General features: G+C 40.9%; 1 protein-coding gene across 1 annotated transcript in view; it reads left to right on the top strand.

Moving 5' to 3' along the window:
* Positions 1-22,473, top strand: part of LOC114464737 (thyrotropin-releasing hormone-degrading ectoenzyme-like) — a 111,656-nt gene extending 89,183 nt beyond the window's left edge. Inside the window, exons 12-20 of the mRNA XM_028449238.1 lie at positions 11,111-11,244; positions 11,374-11,429; positions 13,183-13,330; positions 14,059-14,162; positions 15,128-15,235; positions 15,911-16,078; positions 16,317-16,457; positions 16,535-16,616; positions 19,174-22,473. Coding sequence (XP_028305039.1) covers positions 11,111-11,244; positions 11,374-11,429; positions 13,183-13,330; positions 14,059-14,162; positions 15,128-15,235; positions 15,911-16,078; positions 16,317-16,457; positions 16,535-16,616; positions 19,174-19,326 — 1,094 coding nt within the window. The 3' untranslated portion in view covers positions 19,327-22,473. The remainder of the gene's footprint in view (positions 1-11,110; positions 11,245-11,373; positions 11,430-13,182; positions 13,331-14,058; positions 14,163-15,127; positions 15,236-15,910; positions 16,079-16,316; positions 16,458-16,534; positions 16,617-19,173) is intronic.
* Positions 22,474-23,293: the final 820 nt, after the last annotated feature.

The following is a 23,293-nucleotide window of genomic DNA, read 5'->3' as shown; positions in this document are numbered from 1 at the left end:
CGCTTTCCTGCTACAACAGGAAGTATATCAAGATTAAAAAAAACCATGACAACACACAAATGTATAAAAAAACGATTATTACAAATTATACATAATTATAACAAATAAATAATTAACAATGAAAGACTCTATATACATAGATATATGTGTCATGAAAAAACCAGGAACAAGTTGACACGAGAGAAACGCAGAAAACAGACAATAGGCTTAATTTTCTGAGAAAATAGTGATTTTTAGTTTTTAAAAATATACTAGTTGAAGTTATAAAGAACGCACTGCATGCATTAAATCAGTGGTTCTCAATAAAGGCTCCAGAGAGCAGGGACCCTCCAAAATAAAGGTCCCAGAGAGCAGGGACCCCCACTGTAGCTCAAGGTGGTTGAACACAGACATGAACATTGAAGAACAGTCATGTGGAGACAGGACCATCTATAAGGGGGATAAAGGAGAGATTTTTGTTGTCCATCCATAAAGTTATTAAGTGTGTGTAAAGGCAGTGAGAATATAGAAAATAACAGATTAATTACCTATCTTGATTCACTCGCTAATTGTGCAGAATCACTCTATATGCTGATGATGTGACACTCTTTATAGAAATAGTAAATACTATAGTAAATGTTTCAGACTGTGTGTATTGTATGTAAAGCACTTAAAGACGTGCTTGGGTAGAGAGAGTTAAACTGATTCTTGTTTGTATTTGGACAGATAATAACTGTTTCTATTACACTTTTTTCAAATTTCGACAAAGTATAATTGCGATTTGAAGGTGTTTCCATTGAAAGTTGCAGGAAGACGGACGCTCCAAACCTCCTTAGAACACTCTACATTCCTTTGTTGTTTCACGTCTAATGTGACACTAATAATTGATAAGTCTAATGATAAGAAATGCCTGGGTCTCCTCCTCTGTCCACACGTACCACGCCATGTTTTCTCAGAGAGAAGTGGTCATGTTAAATTATGTAAAATGTGTTTCCATTGAGCTTTAATGATACAATTCATTATAAAAATGTCTGAAAAAACTTCCTCATGAAAGAGTAAAAACTTTTTAGCGTTATTTGAGTATTTTTTTTTAGAAATTCATGTTTCCATTATCAGTTTTAATTGTGGTATTTAGATTTTGCACATTTCCAAGGGTAATGGAAACTCAGATAATGTCAGTAAGTGGGTTATATATTAATGTTTGGTTGTGTTGGTATTGTATCATAGATGTTATCCACAGCCTCATTTTTATTTGGAGGAAATAAAAGTGGCCCATTTGCTCACACTTTACCTGTAACTAAAGGGAAATTATTCTTTTTTTAAAGTGGATTTTTTATTTATTTTGTTAAAACTATCTTCACCTTTAATGCCTTTTTTTTTTTTACGTTTTTTCTCCACATTTCTCAAGTATTTGGGTACCTGGTGCTGAAGTGACAGAAATGTATTTACAATGTATATACACACACATTGAGTGTACATATATAAAGGAGGGTAGGTTTTTGTTATATTAAGTAGGTGTTAAGGTGGTGAGAATATAGAAAACAACAGATTAATGATATATTTTGATTCACTAGCTAAGTGTGTGGAGTGACTCTATATGCTGACGATGTGACGCTCTATGTAATGTGACAGTAAATATAGTAGGTGTTATATCTAGATATAGATATACTAGATAGTATATCTAGTACACTATGTTACTAGTATGTAAAGTACATATGGTGCTATAAAGACATGCTCGGGTGGAGGGAGCTGAACTGATAGACAACGTCAGTATATGGATTGTATATTATGTTGCTGTTCTATCATTGATCTTATCTACAGCCTCATTTTTATTTGGAGGAAATAAAAATGGTCCATTTACTCACACTTTTTCCTGTACCTGAAGGGAAATGATTATTTTTTTAAAGTGGATTTTTTTTTAAACTATCTCCACCTTTATCGCCTTTTTTCTGAAAGTTTCCCACATTTTTTTCTTCTGTGTCTCCTTAATGTATATACACACACGTAGATTGTACATATATAAATGAGGGTAGGTTTTTGTTATTAATTAAATAATTAAGTTGGTGTTAAGGCGGGTGAGAATATAGAAAACAACAGATTATTATTACAGATCTATTTTGATTCACTAGCTAGTTGGTGCGGAGTGACTCTATATGCTGATGATGTGACGCTCTATGTGATGTGACATTAGATATAGTATCTATTATATCTAGATAGATACAGTAGGTTCTAAGTCCAGATATAGATATAGTGACACTATAGTAGATAGTAAACTGATGTGTGTATTTCTTATGTGTAGAGTTCCTACGTTGCTATAAAGACATGCTCAGGTGGAGGGAGTTCAACTGATACTTGTTTGTCTTTAGACAGACAACGTCAGTTTATGGATTGTAGTATTAATGTTGCTATTCTATCATAAATGTTTATTTACAGCCTCATTTTATTTGTAGGAAATAAAAGTGGTTTGTTTGCAAACACTTTTTCTGTAACTGAAGGGAAATGATTCTATTTTTTAATTGGATTTTTTGAAAAACTATCTCCACCTTTAAGGCCTTTTTTCTGAACGTTCTTTCCCACATTTCTCTCCTCTGCGGCTCCCTCGGCTCCGGTCGAGTATCCGGCGCTGAAGTGACAGGAATTTTAATGAAGGCTAATTAAATCGTCAGTTTGGACTCTGTAATCCGTGCAGTGGGATTCATTCCTGGATTTGTTTTAAATATCTGCTTCCCTCCTCCAAGGACACACACCTCAGTTTGGATTCCAAACACACACACACACATTGCATGGCTAGGGCTGCACAACTAATTACATCATTAGTTAATTAGTAAAAAGCTACATTTGGAGGGAAGGAAGTGAAAAGTGAAGCTGAAGAGCGACGTCGGCTTTAATTAGTGGGGACAGTGAATCACCTGCAGAGTGGGATGGATCGCTCGTTAGTGAGCAGATGGAAACACATGTGGAGGCACACACACACACACACACGCACACACACGCGCTCACCGCTGCCTTCAGTAGCATCTGTTAACCTTTCACCAACTGTTTCACTTTCTGCCTCGTCACTCCTCTTCATCATCATCATCATCATCATCATCATCACAGATTGGTTTAAAGTCAGCGTGTGGAGCTGGTGTCAAATTACATCAGCATTGATGCTTTGATTTCATTTGATCTGATTTATTGTCTCAGTGTAACTATAAACTAACTAGTTAGCTTGTGTCAGTTAATTAGCATGATTATATAGAGCTAACGCATGCTGCTGGTGTCAAATTACAAGCGTGACTTTGGTTTTAGTTTATTTGTCTAAATTCGAGGCTAACGCGTTCACAGTAATGTATTATTAAAAAAAATTACACTGTTTGAGCTTAGCAACCAAAAAGCTACCCTTCATAAAAATGTTGTATATATTTTTTTTTCACGTGAGATCTTTTCAACAACTCCAGACCTAACCATAGATATAAAGATGTTATTATATTCAGTATTTATTTTTTTTAATGCCCTTTTTGTCATAAAAACAAAAAAGTTCAATGACAAAAACACAAATTGTGTGTTTTTTGTTGTTTTTTAAAAAATAAGGTGCAAGTGGAACATTTGATATGAAGTTATTACAGCCAAAGAAACATTTTATTTTGAGGCATTATTACTTTTATAGCTATGAGCATTTATTAAAAAAAAACCTTACACTCTTTGAGCTTAGGTACCACAATGGTACCATTCATTAAAGTTCATAGTGTCATTTCTTAATATTTTTTCCTACTTTTTTCACATCAGGTCTTTTCAACAACCTCAGACCTAACCATAAATAATGTTTTCTTTATATTTCTGTATTTTTTTAGATGTTATGCCCTTCATGTCCTAAAAACAATTTTTTTTTCAATGAAAAAAACACTTTTATGCATTTTCTTCAATAATAAGCTGTGAGGTATGAGGTTACTACAGTCTCGAGTTGGCCAAAAATTGATAGGAACATTGATTTTGTCTGGATAAAAAAATATACAAAATATGTGGTTATAAGAGTCAGTTTCCTGTTCTATTCTATTCTATTCTATTCTAATTATATTTTGCACAAAAAAAGTGATCATTTAATTATGAACATGACAATAAAAGGTCAAGATTCATACACTTAGTCTTTAAAGTGAATGAAATATTGAGAATTAAAAATACAGTGAATAAGCAGAAGGTACACACCAAACATTCTAATGATGCTGGTGTCAAATTACATCGTAACTGTTTCCAGGAGAAGCAGCGTTTCCTGACTGACGTCCTCCATGAGGTGATGCTATTGGATGGCCTTAGCTCCTCCCACCCCATCTCACAGGAAGTGGAGCAGGCGACGGACATCGATCGTGTCTTCGACTGGATCGCCTACAAAAAGGCACGAAACGGCCACAAAATAACACTTTGAATCAGTGTTTTTCAACCTTTGGGTCGCGACCCCTCGTGGAATTTAAATAGGTTTGCCTGCAATGTCTAGTAATTGATTTAAAAAAAATATTACTGAGCAGAAATACTTTTTTTTTAATTATTGTTGTTTTTTAATTGTATCTTACACAACTGTATTCTATATTTTTAATTTGTCAAATATAAATTAAATTATGACTATTATTATTATTATTATTATTAATAATTATAATAATAATAATAATAAAATGCAGTAAAGAAAATATCTGAGCTGGCAAAGTGTATCACTAATCTTGGCTGATATGTCTTTATAATACAATATATTAAAAAATAATTCTAAAAAACGACTTTTTTTATATCAAAATGGGGTCACGATCCAAAAAAAGGTTGGGAACCACTGCTTTGAATAATACAATGAATATCGTAAATATGAGTATTTATAGATAAATGAGTGTGTGGTTCTGTGTGGTCCCTGCAGGGGGCAGCACTGATCCGAATGTTGGCCAACGTGATGGGGAGGACGCTGTTCCAGAAAGGACTCAACGTAAGACACGTCACTACCTAATCCTTTCACGGACCAGATCCTTTCAACGCATGCGTGTAGACTGCATCACTTCCTGTGTGTAGACTACGTCACTTCCTGTGTGTAGACTACATCACTTCCTGTGTGTAGACTACGTCACTTCCTTCACTCACAATCCTCACAACAGAGCTAATGGGACGTGATAATTGAATGTAAACTGACCATACGAAGTTTGTTAAATGTTTTAATAGAACACATTTAAATATGGATAATTGGATAATGGATAATATAAATAAAGATAATTGTAGCAAAGTGTTTGTGTTCACCCTGCAGTAAGAAAGGAGCAAATCACCCTCTACCTAACGATTGATGGAATCAATGAATAAAACACTTTAGACATGTGTATGAAGCCCTAATAACACTTTATCATGTTTAAAGCACAGAATAGTTCATTTAGTGTAACATGGGCCCTTTGAATAGAACACAAACTGCCGTAAAATAGGCCGACGGGATGGAGACGCGTTTCATGCATCATGCGTTGAACGGATCTGAAAAGATTGGGTAGTGACAAGCACACTCTGACTAGTTAGCATTAGTTAGCATTAGCTGTCACACTTTGACACTCTGCGACTCCACCGGAGTTTTAAACTACATGGTAATCATGTTTGTTAGTGTTGGTCAGTCATTAGATAGACAGGACACCAGTTTGACCAAAACACCAGAGACGCTGTGACGTGTTGGTGTCACATTAGAAACTAGGTCTGCAGAGAAAGAACCTGATGCAAGACACACACACACACACACACACACACACACACACACACACACACACACACACAAGAATCCTGTTATAACTGTGTTGCACTGACAGTTTCTAAAGCTAAATCGGGACAGGTTTACTGTGTGTGTGTGTGTGTGTGTGTGTGTGTGTGTGTGTGTGTGTGTGTGTGTGTGTGTGTGTGTGTGTGTGTGTGTGTGTGTGTGTGTGTGTGTGTGTGTGTGTGTGGTCCTGTCACTCCGTGTCTTTAACTCCCTTTGGTGTTACATCATGTGACATCATTTTTACAGATTGTCTGCATTCCTTGTGTTCTGCTTAAAATATGTTTCTGCCTTTAAACTTGTTTTAGTTTGAAGTCACACACACTCACCCACACACGCACACACACACACACACTCATAATACATGCGCATAATTAGACACGTGCACAAAAATTAGCACAAACTCATACAGAAATACACATATGAAAACACTGACAAGAAGACACACTCACACAAGACGCACACTCAGAAACAGACACACACACAGAAATACACTCAGAAATACACACTAACATGGACTATCACACACTTTAATAAAAACAGACTCGCACAAACATCAGATTTCTGACTAAGCTCAGAAATAGTGTGTGTGTGTGTGTGTGTGTGTGTGTGTGTGTGTGTGTGTGTGTGTGTGTGTGTGTGCATTATACAGGATTATCTGCTGAGTCACATGTACAGCAACGCAGCCAGAGACGACCTGTGGAACAAACTGACTCAGGTAAGCCATCACCATGGCAACATGGTGACGGGTCATTCCTGTCTGATTAGCTCCACCCCCTCGTTAGCATTATGTGTAACATGTTATTGTGTCGTTTCCAGGCCATGCGGTCGGAGGGGCGGGACATAGACATTGGGGAGATGATGGACAGGTGGACTCTACAGATGGGATACCCCGTCATCACCATCAGCAAGAACCAATCACAGCAGCTCCCCACGCATTACATCATCGTCACTCAGGAGCACTTCCTGTACGGACAGGAAGTCAAAAAAAACCTAAGGTAGCATACGTTCATCTATTAAGTCTGTCCATCCATCCATCCATCTGTGCATCTATCCATACAATCATCCATCCATACATCCATCCATCAGTTCATCCAATAATCTCTCCATCCAACCACCCTACCATCCGTACATCCATCCTTCCATCAGTTCATTGAATCATCCATCCAACCATCTATTACCATCTGTCCATCCATCCACCTGTACATCCATCCATCCATCCATACATACATACATACATCCATCCGTCCGTACAAACATCCAACTGCACATCCATCCAACCATCCATTTACCATCCATCCATCCATCCATCCAGATCTATGAATCCAGCCTCCCTCTGAGCAGAGTTTGCATGTTTTCTTTTCTTTGTCTTCCTAGACTTCGTCTTTTGTTCAAACTCTGTTTTCTGCTGAAAAGTTAGGGTTTTTTTCTGCTTTTGCTCCGCCCTCTTCACTTCCTCTGCATCATTTATGTTTCATTTATATTTCAATGACCTCATGTTTTATTCACCTCTGGAGTTTGTTCTCCATGCGTTTCCATCGGCCCACTTTAGGCCCCTGCCCACATGTTGTCCTCCGTGTGTCCTCTCTGAGGGCCGTGGACCAGAACTGGGTCCGTCTCAGCGGCTCCACCAACAATCAGATCGTTGAACTTCCATTAGAAACCATGAAACCTTGTCCTCAGACGTCCTTCCTGAGGCGTGTGAATCCTCATCAGATCAGTGGTTATTAATAAAGTCCTTAGTTTGATCACATTAATGATTTCTGAGCACTTCATCACTTCATTACTTCACCTCCTCTTACTTTTTAAATCAAGCGCTCCTCTTAAATCAAGCGCTCCTCTTTAAATCAAGCGCTCCTCTTGCCCTTCACTAACCACAGGCTGCAGAGCGAAGGCGTCTCATTGGTCCTCGCTCTCGCTCTTATCTTCATCTGTCAGCTCACTGCTTTAAGCACCGTCTGTTTGTTGTGGAGGAGACTAAACGTTTGTGTGTGTGCGCTGTGAGCGAGCAGAGCGTCTGTCACAGGTTCAACTGGAATAAACTGGAATAAACTGGAACGTTTAGACAACAAAGGAACACTGTTCATCTTCCTCAGATTCATCAAAGTTACTCACTTTAGTTTCTCCTTCTGTGTGTGTGTGTGTGTGTGTGCGTGTGTGTGCGTGTGTGCGTGCGTGTGAGAGAGCCTCACGTCTTCGAACTAGCAGGTTAAATGCTGAGCTATTGATCCAGCTGCTGCTGCAGCACTTAATGGGTTTTTCTCTGCTTGATTGTGTCTCACACACACATACACACACACACACACACACACACACACACACACACACACAGAAAAACTGTTTTTGCAGATTGTTCTCCTCAGACTAACATTAAAACTCTAACTTACTTTAACTTTAAACTAATCAACATCTTATCTACCCTATCCATGAGTTCCACACATGCTTTGGTCGAGTGTGCGCTGCTGGGAACGTCAACTCTGTACGTAGCGCCATTTTCTGTCTCGTAAACGCCTTTCCTCCTCTCCCTCTGAGCTCTGCTGAGCATGGATGATCTCTCATCCAAAGGTGCGCTGCTACCTCCTACATGTCACCTATTATTTTGCTATCTGGCTCACAGGCTGGGGGTATTTTGTATTTTGTAGGAAAGTCAGTGTCCCATCAAGAGACACGCCCACTCATGAATATGCATAAGTAGGCCTCAAATCAGGCCGTTTGTGTTTTTGCTCAGAAAGTGACTTTTCAGAGGCTAAAACTCTGGAAAACCTCAAACAATGTTTTTGGAGTTTTTAGAACACATGGAGATGATGGTGAAAAATAGTGTGACATGGAACCGTTAACATATTTCCAGTTAAACCTGAACTTAATCTTAGCATTCTGGCTAAATCTGGTACATTTTCTGTATGGATATTAATGTACACTGTCCCTGTTAAATAAACCAATGAATAAAAATAATAAAATCTAAACGTACCTTGATCTTAACTTCTTCTACCTTATATGATCAACATGTCCGACTGTCCTGTGGGTATTAGGACACAGCCTTTGTTTCTGTTTCAGGTCTTATTTTGTGTCTCTGCTACATCTTTAGAACTTATTTGTTCATTCTGTGAAACAAAAATGTCAAACCAGTGTCAGAGTGTTAAAGTGTTAAAGTGTTAAAGTAGAACTGAGCAGGAGGAACAAACTGAGGGGGTGTGTAGACGGTATTTATATATAAACCCAAAAAATCTAATAAAAACAATATATACTGTATTATATCAGATTTTAGGACAATGTAATCCCATACTGTTTTTTTTCTTTCTCTTTAGGCTGATATCAGATATTAATGTTGGGTTGTTCTTGTGCTGAGTGAAATAAGAAATAAATGTTTGAAACATGTATACATGTCTCTCTCTCTCTCTCTCTCTCTCTCTCTCTCTCTCTCTCTCAGTCTACAGTGGCAGGTTCCTCTGACGGTGGCGTTGGGAAACTCCTCGTCTGTTTACTCTGAGCGCCTCCTGTGGATCAACAACAACACCGGTACACACACACACACACACACACACACAGGTAAACACCCAAGACCTGTACTACACAGCTGGATTTCCTCTTCTCTCGCTTTCTCTAACTTCCTGAATTTAATCAGTGTGTGCTGTACTATGACGCTGGCTAACTTCTTATAGGGCTAAATCACCATGGTGACTTAGGCTAAATCACCATGGTAACTGAGGTTAAATCACCATGGTAACTGAGTTTAAATCACCATAGTAACTTAAGCTAAATCATAATGGTAACTTAGGCTAAATCGTCATGGTAACTGAGGTTAAATCGTCATGGTAACTTAGGCTGAACACTTAACCTGGTTAGGCCCAGGTTATGAATTATTCTTCAATTGTGACGTAAGTTGCTCTCCACAATTTCTCCGTGATTGTGATTGGTCTGACGCTGTAAGCTCCGCCCCCTGTCACAGGAGCGCTCACGTAACCAGGCTGAAATCACATGAGTTAGTCAACGTGTTTTGTATCCTGCTTCATAGTACAGATGTCCTGATCAGGTTTTTTTTTTTCTCAGAGTCCTTTGATTTTGAGAATTGGCCGATATTGATCCTGATCTGATACTTATAATAAATTAAAAAGATAAAGAAAAGCAAAAATACACGATGTCCCTTATTTATTTTATTCACCTTATTTTAACATTCAACCCTAAACAGAACACTTCTGTGACGTAGCTTCAATCACACAATAAATTAAAAAGAAAATTCACTTCAGACTTTAGTGTAAGATTAAATAATATTAAATAAAAATGTCTAATATAAAATGAATAGTGCCTCATCTTAAAATACCCAACAGACATGTTAACAAATAAGAAAATAAAAGTACCACAGTGCTGTAAAGTAAGGCCAGTAATGAACTTTTAGGAACTCTTAATGTTTAATCTCCTCATTTAGTTTCACACATTAAAATGTATGTTTTTATGATGAAAAGTATGACAACTTCATGTTGGTATTGCAGGTTTAGATCATGTAAAGTATTATTAAATAAAGTGTGAGGTCTGCAGATAGAGGTTGATTTAGAACACACCTGCACGTCCTGCTGTAGACGCTGATTTAGAAAATACTGCAGTAGATTGACTTAAGATGGTCTATTCTCACACACACACGCAAATCACACAAACACTGGCGTGAGCGCGCACACACATACAAACACGCGCAAACAAACACTTATGTGGAGCACACAAACACGCCCTCAAACATCAGTGCGCACAAACACTAGCATCAGGCTAGTTAGCAGAGAGGCTAACGATACGTTTGAACTCCTTTATTCACAAACGTCTGAGAACTTGTGTCTAACTCTCCACCTCCGCTCTGCATCCAACTTGTTTTGCTGACCAAACAACAGACAGGCTCCTCCTCCTTTTGACACAACTTCTGCTGTGTCATCATGCTCTACTAGTTCTGCAGCTTCAGAGCTTTATTATCCATTTACACCGTAACCATGGTAACGAGAGCGCTACTGTTTACCTTCGCAGTGCAACATTAAAAAAGCTCTGGTCTGATGCGACGCAGCGTAGTAATCAATATACGGTACGGTGGTATATGAAACATTTATATCATAACGAAAATATATACCGGTATTTGGTATGAACCGGTATACCACCCACCCCTATAATGATAATAAATATACATATATATCAGAGTCCTGATCGGCAGATAACATCCGATTGAGTCTGAAACCACGTGATCAGGCCTGACATCCTTATATACTTCATAGTACAGATAATGTTTGGTTAGCTGAAGCTAACGCACAGATATCAGGATAAACTGATCCAGCCTCAGAGGACAGGCCCTTTAAGACAAAATCTTTGTTAGAGTGAAGCCCCGCCCCTCGCTCATCAGTTAACTTTATTTTGTCTCAGAGATCCACAGGTTGGGGAGGATGGATGACAACAGCTGGTTGCTAGGCAACATCAACCAAACAGGATACTTCAGGGTCAACTACGACCTCCAGAACTGGAAACTGCTGATTCAGCAACTCCACACCAGACCACAGGTAATGGATTACAAGTACTCACATTACTGTAATTTGAGTTGCTTTTATGTGTACTTTTTATACTTGTTTAGATATATCAGTACTCTGTGTGTGGTGTAGTGGATCTGATGGTATACATTTCTCTTCCAGGTCATCTCCGTGGGAAACAGGGCGGGGCTTATCGACGATGCCTTCAACCTGGCCAGGTGAGTTCATCCTGCACGGCTCGAGCTGATTGGTTGGTCACCGTGTGTGGGCGAGGCCATGTGGGAGGTCGTTTAAGGCCCAAGCAGACGGCCAATCAGGCTTCAGCTCTCAGGGCGAGAGGAAAAACAAGTGGAAGCAGACGGAGACGCTCTGTGTGATGGATGAGGAAGAGGAGGATGAGGAAGAGGAGGAGGAGGAGCCTGCGGCGTTCTGAGCGTTCTAAACACAATCTCCCTCAGTGTTCTCCATCTGAGCATCTGTGGGCTGTCATGTTGAATGAGCAACAGCTCGAGACCACTCCATCAGTGTGTGTGTGTGTGTGTGCGTACGACTGCTCCTATCCAGTCTGACAGCAGCACAGCCTCTGCATCTGTTGCCATGGCAGCCCTAACATTGCAGCAGCCCTTCACAATAAGAGCATCTAATTATTGTGACACTTAAGGCTTTTAAAAGCACTGATCAGCCATAATATTATGACAGCAGGCCTGATGTTAACGTAGCCCAACATCTGAGTCAGTTTATCTGGTCCTTAACTTCACTCTGTCATAATGTAACACACAAAAACACTGGAAAATTACACAAAATAACTGAAAAAGACAAAAAATTAGAACACAACACAACAACTGCAAAAACATACAAAACTGCAAGAAAGCGTCACAAAAAATCCCCAAATTGACAAAAACTATCCACAAAATTAGACTAAAATACAAAATGCAACACAAAACAAACCAAAAAAGACACTTTTTTAGGCCAAAAGATGCTAAGTAATCACAAAAACACACAAAACCACATGGAAAATAGACAAAATAAACCTAAAAAGACGCAACACAATTTAAAAAATAATGCCGAAATATAAACAACAACCACAAAAAGACATAAAACTGAACAAAAGCAGACTAAAAGCTACAAAAACACACAAAAAGACATAAAATTACATTAAAACCATGAAAAGACAATCCCACAAAAAACAAACTAGAGGAGATAGAACGATAGAACAGCGTGTGTGTGTGTGTGTGTGTGTGTGTGTGTGTGTGTGTGTGTGTGTGTGTGTGTGTGTGTGTGTGTGTGTGTGTGTGTGTGTGTGTGTGTGTGTGTGTGTGTGTGTGTGTGTGTGCAGCATTCCCCACATTAGCTCCCCACTGATCCGTGCTAATTGCTAAAGGACAAACATTAAGTGTCCCTTAATGAAGCTGCTAACGATGCTAACAAGCTGTCGTCCAATCAGACAGAGGATCAAGAACAATGAGCACAGCTGATGTCTCCATGAGAACCAGGCTCAGGGAAACACCTCCTACTTGAAAAAGTGACATTGAACGCTACCTGAAGTCGGAGCTCCTGGAACTAATCCCTACATACTAAGCTAACACAAACACATGGGACTGGAGGCTACATGCTAAGCTAACCCAAACATGTGGGACCGGAGGCTACATGCTAAGCTAACCCAAACATGTGGGAGTGGTTGCTACGTGCTAAGCTAAACAAACATGTAGGCGACGGGAGGCTACATGCTAAGTTAACCCAAACATGTTGGACTGGTCGCTAAGTGCTAAGCTAACCAAACATGTGGAACTGGTCGTTAAGTGCTAAGCTAACCAAACATGTGGGACTGGTCGCTAAGTGCTAAGCTAACCAAGCATGTGGTACTAGTGGCTACATGTTAAGCTAACCAAACATGTGGAACTGGTCGCTACGTGCTAAGCTAACCAAAAATGATTGAGCACAGTATATGATTCTCTCTCTCACTTTCCTTAGGGCTGGGTACCTCCCACAGGGCGTTCCCCTGCAGCTGATTGGTTACCTTCCAGAGGAGACGTCCTTCCTGCCCTGGCACGCTGCCAGTCGAGCACTTTATCAACTGGACAAACTGTTGGACCGAACTGACGAATACCGACTGTTCAGCGTGAGCATCCAATCCGAGCACAGCATTACTGTCCAGAGAGCTAACCACTGATAACTGTGTGTGTGTGTGTGTCCGTGCGTCCGTGCGTGTGTGTCCGTGCGTGTGTGTGTGTGTGTGTGTGCGCGTGTGTGTGTGTGTGTGTGCGTGTGTGTGGGTGTGTCCGTGCGTGTGTGTCCGTGCGTGTGCGTGTGTGTGTGTGTGTGTGTGGGTGTGTCCGTGCGTGTGTGTGTGTGTGCGTGTGTGTGTGTGTGTGTGTGTGTGTGTGTGTGTGTGTGCGTGTGTGTGTGTGTCCGTGCGTGTGTGTGGGTGTGTCCGTGCGTGTGTGTGGGTGTGTCCGTGTGTGTGTGTTTGTCTGTGTGCGTGTGCGTGTGTGTGTGTGTGTGTGTGCGTGCGTCCGTGCGTGTGTGTCCGTGCGTGTGTGTGTGTGTGTGCGCGTGTGTGTGTGTGTGTGTGTGCGTGTGTGTGGGTGTGTCCGTGCGTGTGTGTCCGTGCGTGTGCGTGTGTGTGTGTGTGGGTGTGGGTGTGTCCGTGTGTGTGTGTGTGTGTGTGTGTGTGTGTGTGTGTGTGTGTGTGTGTGTGTGTGTGTGTGTGTGTGTGTGTGTGTGTGTGTGGGTGTGCGTTTGTGTGTGTGCGTGTGTGTGCGTGTGCGTGTGTGTGTGTGTGTGTGTGTGTTTGCGCGTGTGTCCGTGCGTGTGTGTGGGTGTGTCCGTGTGTGTGTGTGTTAACAGGACTACGTTCTGAAACAAGTGGCGTCTCGCTACCATCAGCTGGGTTGGCCAACCTACGGTCCGGGGACTGAGGCCAGCGTCCTGCAGGCGTCTTACCAGACTGAGTACAAACAACACAACACCTGAAACCAGCCCTAGGCTAATGCTAATGATAATGCTAACAAAAACAAATGCTGAGATTTTGTGACAAAATAACAAAGAACGATGAACGCGAAACAACATAATTTACTCCAAAACGAAAAGAAAAAAAGATAAAAATTATTTTTATTTCCTCCGTAAACACTGTTTTGGTGCATTGCATTGTGGGATGTGGAGTCCAGTAGCTGGATACATGTGTTGTTTTTAATTTATTCTTTCTGTGATTTCTTGTGTTACTTCTCCAGATGAGGAGGACCCTGATTGGTTGACTAAATTTTTTATGTAATGTCAGAATTAAGAAAACATGTTGTCTCTATATCCCAGAATGCAATGCATGAAAATGTCAAACTGAGTGTTCATGGTGGAGATGAGAGCAAACGGTCTTTGATTTATTGATGAATGAGGCCTAAACTATGGATTTATCTGATAAAAAAAATATGTCCTGCAGCTTTAAAAATGATTCACAATGAAATCATTTCAATAAGCTCCACACTGTTTTTATTTCAATTTAATTCTGATTTCATTTTCATTGATTTGTGACATTTTATGTACATTTTCATTTCAATTTTTTTTTTTAACTCTTTTTCTTTTTTTATTTTAAATGTTCCAATTTTTATTTTTCTTATTAATTTTTTTTTTATTTAAATTGAAAGCATATTTTTTAAACTTTATTATAATATTGTAAATTATTCCATTTCATTTTGATACATGTTGTCACTCACAAAGTGAGAAAAATGTGAAAATGAATGAAAATCTAGAATGCAAATATTATGTTGGGCTAATGCTAAGTGCTAGCCTGTGCTAAGTGCTAGCCTGTGCTAAGTGGTAGCTTGTGCTAAGTGTTAGCTTTTGCTAAGTGGTAGTTTGTGCTCAGTGCTAACCTGTGCTAAGTGTTAGCCTGTGTTAACAGTTAGCATATGTGTGTCCTCAGGGAGCTGCAGAGAGAACTCATCATGCTAGCCTGCAGCTTTGGAAACAAACAGTGTCACAGACAGGCTGTGGCCTTCATCTCCGACTGGATCTCTAGCAACAAGAACAGGTGTGTGTGTGTGTGTGTGTGTGTGTGTGTGTGTGTGTGTGTGTGTGTGTGTGTGTGTGTGTGTGTGTGTGTGTGTGTACTCAAACGCGTACCCTGCACCTGCAAAGACGTCTGTGATCCAACCAACATCTGACTCTATATTTACATTACACTTAGAATGGGGACACTGGCACAATACACAAGTCATGTCTGCATGTGTGTTTGATGTGCCTTAACACGTTAACAGACGCCACACTTTAAAGTGTATATGCACACATACGCCACACCTGGATGACACTAACTAACATAAATATATTAGTCACACGTAGAAGCTTCGCTCTGTAGCACCGTCTGCGTGACGTGTTAAATTTACGATCCACCCCCCACACTCACACAAGCTTATGCCTAAGCGCCCAGAAATGTTTTCTAAGTGTTCACATGTCACGCAGACGGTTCTCGATAGTGAAGCGTTCCTGACCGCTCTAGCTTCACTCACACCACACCTAACTACTTTAATTAGGTAAGTTTAGTGCAGGTTAGGCAGGTACACATGCGATGGACTGGTGGCATGAATTTAGAATGGATCCACGCATCATATGTGCGTGCGTGTGTGTGCAGCTCAGGCTTCAACTTGACCTCAAACTACAAACTGAAATGTGATCAATGTGATCCTATGTTTCCATGGTTACAATGCAGGATCCCCCCCAACATAAGGGACGTGGTCTACTGCACGGGCGTCAGCCTGATGGACGAGGACGTGTGGGAGTTCATCTGGATGAAGTTTCACTCAACCAGCGTCGTCTCAGAGAAGAAGATCCTGTTGGAGGCGCTGACGTGCTCTGACAACACCTTCCTGCTCAACAGGTGTGTGTGTGTGTGTGCGCGTGCGTGTGTGCGTGTGTTTGTGTGTGTGCGTGTGTGTGTGTGTGTGTGTGTGTAAGAAAAAATTGGCTGAAATTGTTCAAAAAATATTCTTAGTTTCTTCAATGCATCTGGTGACCCCCTCCCAGTGCCTCAGGACCCCAAGGTTGAGAACCCCTGCTCTAAGTGACTCCCTCTAATTCCCGTGTGAGTCTCAGTAATGTGGTCTTCTCCTCCTCAGGCTGCTGAACCTCTCGTTGACCTCTGACCTCGTCCCAGAACAGGATGTGATCGACGTCATCATCCACGTGGGCAGAAACCCTCAGGGTCGGAACCTGGCCTGGAAATACTTCAGGGAAAAGTGGGACGTCCTGAACGCACGGTGAGAGAGTGAGGAAGAGGAAGAGGCTAAGACCGTAGTGCGGCTAGCGGCTACGCTAACTGTGCTTTGTGTTCCAGGTACGGGGAGGCGCTCTTTATGAACTCTAAGCTCATCAGTGGAGTCACAGAGTTCCTGAACACAGACACTGAGCTGGACGAGGTACACACACACACACACACACACACACACACACACACACACACACACACACACACACACACACACACACACACACACACACACACACACACACACACACACACACACACACACACACACACACTCACACACACACACACACACTAAACAACAATATACAGAAAAACCACATGAAATGAAAAAAAGTACAATGAAAACGCACAAAATGAGCCTATACACAAACCAATAAAAGAAAAAATGACAGCAAAACCACACAGATGATTAGCGTACCCTAACCCTTTAAAAATGTAAATACAATCATTAAAAATATTTTATAAAATGTACAGAATAAAAAAGTAGCATTTTCATTTCATCATGGCAGAACCAAAAGTGTGTGTGTGTGTGTGTGTGTGTGTGTGTGTGTGTGTGTGTGTGTGTGTGTGTGTGTGCGTGCGTGCGTGCGTGCGTGCGTGCGTGCGTGTGTGTGTGTGTGCGTGTGTGTGTGATGGTCTGCAGTTAGTTTATCTCAAATCATCTCACAGTTCTTTGATAGACAACACAAATGTATTTATATAGAACATTTCATACACAAGGCACCTCAATGTGCTTTACATGATGAAAAGTGCAACAGAAAACATTCAACAACTTAGAATCAATAAGAACTTTAAAGTCGGCAAAAAAAAAAAAAAAAAAGCATTTAAATTCAGCAGTAAAAGCAGAATTATTTAGACATTTTATCAATCCACAAAAGCTCCAAACACAGCTGCTCACTTTATGAAGACCAGGTTAGAGAATAGATCTTTGCACTAATGCCTCGTCTGCATTAACACAAAGTTCTCTGAGAGGCTGATGTTCATACAACTGAGAAGTAAAATCAGGAAAACTCAAGGAAAACCGAATTAAGCAAAGGAAGACACTGAGGAAGCAAAGAATCCAGAAGGAAATGCAGTGATGGTGATGAACTACATGACTTATTACGGAGTTACAGAGTGGTTGTGTGTGCGGGGAATGAAAACACATTTCGCGTCCCAGTCAGTCACACACAGACGTCTTTAAGGCTGGAGGAGGTTCTTCTTCTACTGATTATTACAGGTTGTAGAGAAACAAATTACTGCACTAGCGCCCCCTCAAATTGAGGTTAGAAGCGGAATTGTTAGGTTTTATTTTTAGTATACGTGACTGTGCCGTTCTCATTGCTTTATGAATGAGAACGGCACCACTGCCGTAACATGAAAAATAAATTAAAAAGTGATCACAAAAACTACATAAGACTACAAAAAAACAAAAGATAAAAGAAAAAGTGAAAAATATGTAAAATGACAACAAAAACACCCAAAACTGGAACAAAATTCCACAAAACGACTCCATAAAGATTCTCAGAGGAGGAGTGTGTGTGTGTGACCTGATAAAGAGGCCGTGGCGTTGTGTAGACATGGCGTTGTTTAGACGTGGCGTTGTTTAGACGTGGCGTTGTTTAGACGTGGCGTTGTGTAGACATGGCGTTGTTTAGACGTGGCGTTGGTTAAACATGGCGTTGTTTAGACGTGGCGTTGTTAAACATGGCGTTGTTTAGACGTGGCGTTGTGTAGACGTGGCGTTGTTAAACATGGCGTTGTTTAGACGTGGCGTTGTTAAACATGGCGTTGTTTAGACGTGGCGTTGTGTAGACGTGGCGTTGTTAAACATGGCGTTGTTTAGACGTGGCGTTGTTTAGACGTGGCGTTGGTTAAACATGGCGTTGTTTAGACGTGGCGTTGTTTAGACGTGGCGTTGTTAAACATGGCGTTGTTTAGACGTGGCGTTGTGTAGACGTGGCGTTGGTTAAACATGGCGTTGGTTAAACATGGCGTTGTTTAGACGTGGCGTTGTGTAGACGTGGCGTTGTTAAACATGGCGTTGTTTAGACGTGGCGTTGTGTAGACGTGGCGTTGGTTAAACATGGCGTTGTTTAGACGTGGCGTTGTGTAGACGTGGCGTTGGTTAAACATGGCGTTGGTTAAACATGGCGTTGGTTAAACATGGCGTTGTTTAGACGTGGCGTTGGTTAAACATGGCGTTGTTTAGACGTGGCGTTGAAACTGCTTCAGAGGTTTTTTCGTGTGAAGCACGACCAAAGTCTGAAGTCACAGACAGACGTAGAGTGAGGTGAGATGTGACGGGTGTCCTCTGACGAGAGTAAAGTGAAGAACAGATGGCGCGTCCGACCGTGTCACCTGTGATGGTGCGTTTAAGGACACTCTGTGGAATCCCACTTTAATGATGAACGCTCCTCGTTATGAGAAGGAAAGACTCTCCTGAGTCTTCACTCGTCATTAAAGTGACGCTGAGACTAACTGCCGTGTCCGTCTGCCTCCATGAACTCCTCTGGAACATTTGAATTAAAACTTTATTTATACATTCACAAAAAAATCACATGTAAAGAGTTTCACTTCAATGGAGAAACCCAACGCAGAGCAGCATCAGAGAGGTGTGTGTGTGTGTGTGTGTGTGTGTGTGTGTGTGTGTGTGTGTGTGTGTGTGAAACCACCTCTTGTTGCTGATGTTCTTCCTCTTCCTCTTCTTTCTTGTTTCATTTTAGCTGAAGGACTTCATCCAATCCAGCGGTGTGGGGGCGGGGCCTGCGTTGCCCCGGGCGCTGGAGATTGTCGAGGGCAACGTGCGCTGGCACCGCCTCCATCGACGACAGTTCTACCAATGGCTGCGCAAACCACCGAGTTCCAGCCTCGGCTAGCACTGCTAGCATCAGCTAGTGGCGCCGCGTCGGAGTCGTGTTAGCGAAGCGACGGCGGACGACGGACCAGGAACGCTTTAGAAGGATGGCGGATGCTCAGCGGAGGCGTTACAACACTGTTTTTTACAGACAGGAAGTGCATCTCAAAGACAGGAAGTGCATCCCTCACAGTTTTCAGCTCCTGGTTTGTTTCAAAGTTCACTAAACGTGTGAGAACTAGAGTCTGATGTCATGTTTTCATTGGTGGTTTACGCTCTGCTATGACGACCAATGATTGACCAGGAATCCTAACCACAGTAGAAAGTGGGCGGGTCTTATTAGGGTTCAGAAAATAGAAAACCAATCGGTGTGAAGTTTTTTGTTCCCTCTGGTTTTGGGTTTTTCCTTTTAGTTGAAACAATAAATCATCTTAAATGATCAAACATTAGCATGAACAAAAGTCACGTGCCCCAACCATGTGGTTTCTCTTTACCCAAACATGTCAACATGCTGTTTACCCATGTTTAGCGTCGACATTTGCTGTTTCCCATGAGTACATACTAATATTAAAGGTGTAACAGAACACGTATTTAGACACAAGCGCTAGCTAGCTTAGCCTGCGCCAACGTGGTTACATCTGTATCTGTGGTTGGACGTTTTCTTGCGGTGTGATGGTTTAAGTGGTGAACATTGTAACTGCTGGTGACTGACTATCGTTAGGGTAGCTAGCTGCTGTGCTAACAGACCTGAGCGTTAGCATGTCGACGTTGAGAGTCAAGAGTTTAGTGTTTTAAACTTTAAAACCAAAGCACAAACCACACCATACCATTAGAGCCATAGTAGATTATAAACATTTTATCAAATACAAAGAGTAAAAATTATGAATGCTGTGGGAGGAGTTCGCTTTTAAATATGATGTGGTTTGGTCAAAAACTTGAAAAAGTGCCAAAATTGTCCCGCTAAATTAAAAATGACAGACATCATGTTGAATTTAGGTTATAGGTTCAATTTACATTTTTGCTAGTCACGGTCCACTACATATACCTCCTAAATGCCAGCCAGCAAGTTCAAACCAGTGAAAAGTCACAAACGCTGGTAAGTAAGTAATGCTTATTTTTATAGCGCCTTTCACAGACAGAGAGACAAAGTGCTTTACATATCAGCTCATTCACACACTAATGGGACAGAGCTGCCATGCAAGGCGCTAGTCAACCACTGGGAGCAACTTGGGGTTCAGTGCCTTGCCCAAGGACACTTCGACACACCGGGATCGAGCCCCCAACCTCTCGTCCAGAGGACAACCCCTCTATCACCTGAGCCATGGTCGCCCAAAGGTAGTGCTAACGAGTCCCGACATTGCGTCAAAAAACTAAAACAATAAAAACTATACTGTTCTGCCAAATGATATGAAATTACACCTCGAGAAGGGCCTCATTGACTTCCTGGAGTGATCAAGGTAATCAAGCTCTGTCCAGGGGGGATAATCCTCAATTTATTTAAAGCAATGCATTTTGGGAATTTTCATATATTTCGTGTTTTGACTCTTTACGACATATTTGTTTCCTTAAGTCAACATTAATGATTCCCAGGTAACATGTAGCTTCTTAATGTCAGTACTGCATTTAGGGCTTTATTATTTCATAATAATTATCCTTTTTTAAAAAAAAACCCAGTCAAAGATCTCAGTGAGAGTGAAATCTGTTTTTTAAGAAAAAAAAGCAACTAGATCCACTTTCTGAGACATAAAACAGAAACAATTAAAATTTTAAAACGTTCTTTTTTTTTTACTTTTAACTTTGCTTTGAATTAGCTACAGTGATGAGTAGGGTTGGGCATCGAGTATCGAGTATCGCACACAGTCCAAGGGAATGATTTGAAAAAATTACTTTCGATACCCAGTCCGGCGACTGGGAGAAGAAGCCACCAAACACCAACAAATAAGAATCCATCGGTAGCGTTACCACTCAACCATGAACAGTGTGGATATATATATTTATATATATGCGTATATACATACAGTACACATTGTATACAATACATACATTGTACAATTGTCTTTTAAAATAATCAGAATTGAAATGATGAATCAGAATCAGAATTGTTCAAATTCAAACGATGTCCAACCCTACCTACGAGACGCTAATGATACAATTCTTCTCTTATATCTAGTTTTGAAATCAGGGTGTTTTTTTGACTCTTATTTTGAAGGGCTGTTCTTGGTTTGATGTGAAACATTATATTTGATCTTGAAACATTAGAAGGAAAATTCAAATAAAAGCTCTTGGTGTTTTTTCTTGGTTTTTAAACTTCACAAACGAGACGCGATTGGTCCGACTCATCGTTAACTTTGTCTTCTAATGGTTATCAGAAGGTTTGAAATTCAGGTCCAAGGCATCGACATTGTATTATTTCAACTTTTATTTTAAAGGAACGTTTAAAAAAAACAACAGCAAACTGATGTCCTGGATGCATCATGTATGTTTTAACCTTGGTGTAAAAACATGCTCTATCGCCCCCTGCTGGTACCACGGTTCCAACAATGGAACAGAAAGGTCCACGTGTTTCTAAATGAAGGACGACGGACGATATCAGAGGTTTTCGTTCTTGGTTTGACGCTGACCTTTGACCTCCAGACGCTGGATTTTCACACGTTCCCTGATGTTGTGGATTTTACGCAACAAGCCAAACTCTACGAACTTTATCTGAGAGGGGGCGCCCCCTGCTCTACGATGGACGTCAGTGTTTTTATTGCATGATGGATTTACCTCCTGCTGAATTTGAAACAGATGAAATGATTGGATGATGAAGAAGTTCCCACGGGTTGGACATCTGTTGCGTTTCTATCCAGCTTTGATGTTAATAACTGAGCCATATACAGTAATTACTGCGCCTGCCTGCTTCTATACTCTGTGTGTGTGTGTGTGGGTGGGTGTGCGTGTGTGACGTCACTATGGACACTGATTATCTGTGTTATGAGTTTGGTGCTAATTAGCGTCTGAGTGTGTCTGTGTGTATGTGTGTGTGCTGTATGTGTGTCTTTAACACACATACACACAGCTGTGAAGTCTAAAGCTACAATCTGTAACGTGACGGGACCAAAAGTGAAGGAACCCACAGTGCTGAGTCATGTTTTCTGATTGGATGAGTATTAAAAGATGGTCGACCTTCCGTGTGAGTCTGTGTGTAGTTACATGTGTGTAGTTACACAAACTTTGACTCGTTCTCTTTACAACGCAAACGTGAACAAATCGCACACACACACACACACACACACACACACAGTCTGTGCAGCAGCCGCTTCATTTTCCCTCCAAACGCTTCTTTTCAGGTAAAAGAATAAGGAAACTTTTTTGAGAAACTTTTGTATTTTATTTATTTAATTTTTTTTGCTTTTTTGTCAGTTTTTTGAGTCATTTTGTGTGTTTCTGTTCTAGTTTTGTGTATTCATGTTGTCATAATGTGTGTTTTATTTGTCGTTGTGTGTGTGTTAGTCAGTTTGTGTAGTGACTGTTTCATATTCTCTCCAAACGTACAGGTTTCTGTGTTGCCATGGTGATAGCGCACATTGTTTAACCTGTGCTACTTTTTTCCACACACACACACACGACAGGGTGCTCCGCGCAAATAAAGCTCAACACAAATTAACCATGAGAAAACACTGATAAATGTGTGTGTGTGTGTGTGTGTGAGACAAACCTCATAGATGTTCCATAAAAACCTCTAAGCCCCGCCCCTCACCAACCAGTGCTAAACATCTGTCCTTATGAGCAGAAACTAGTCACTAAATAACACCATAACAGCCACGCCCACTCAGCATTTGTCATCAGGAAGCAGCCACAAGATAACACAATCACCAGTTGACCCGTGACACCAGCTGTCTTCATTTCTTTCTCTGTTTCTGCTTTTTATTACTTTTATTCTTCTTTGTTCTCTTTTCCTGCTGTCATAACTCTTTCCTTTCTTTTTTCCTTATTTCTCTCTTTTCCTT

This window comes from Gouania willdenowi, chromosome 6, assembly GCF_900634775.1.
Source record: "Gouania willdenowi chromosome 6, fGouWil2.1, whole genome shotgun sequence".
NCBI lineage: Eukaryota > Metazoa > Chordata > Actinopteri > Blenniiformes > Gobiesocidae > Gouania > Gouania willdenowi.
This window is presented reverse-complemented; position numbering and strand designations above follow the sequence as displayed.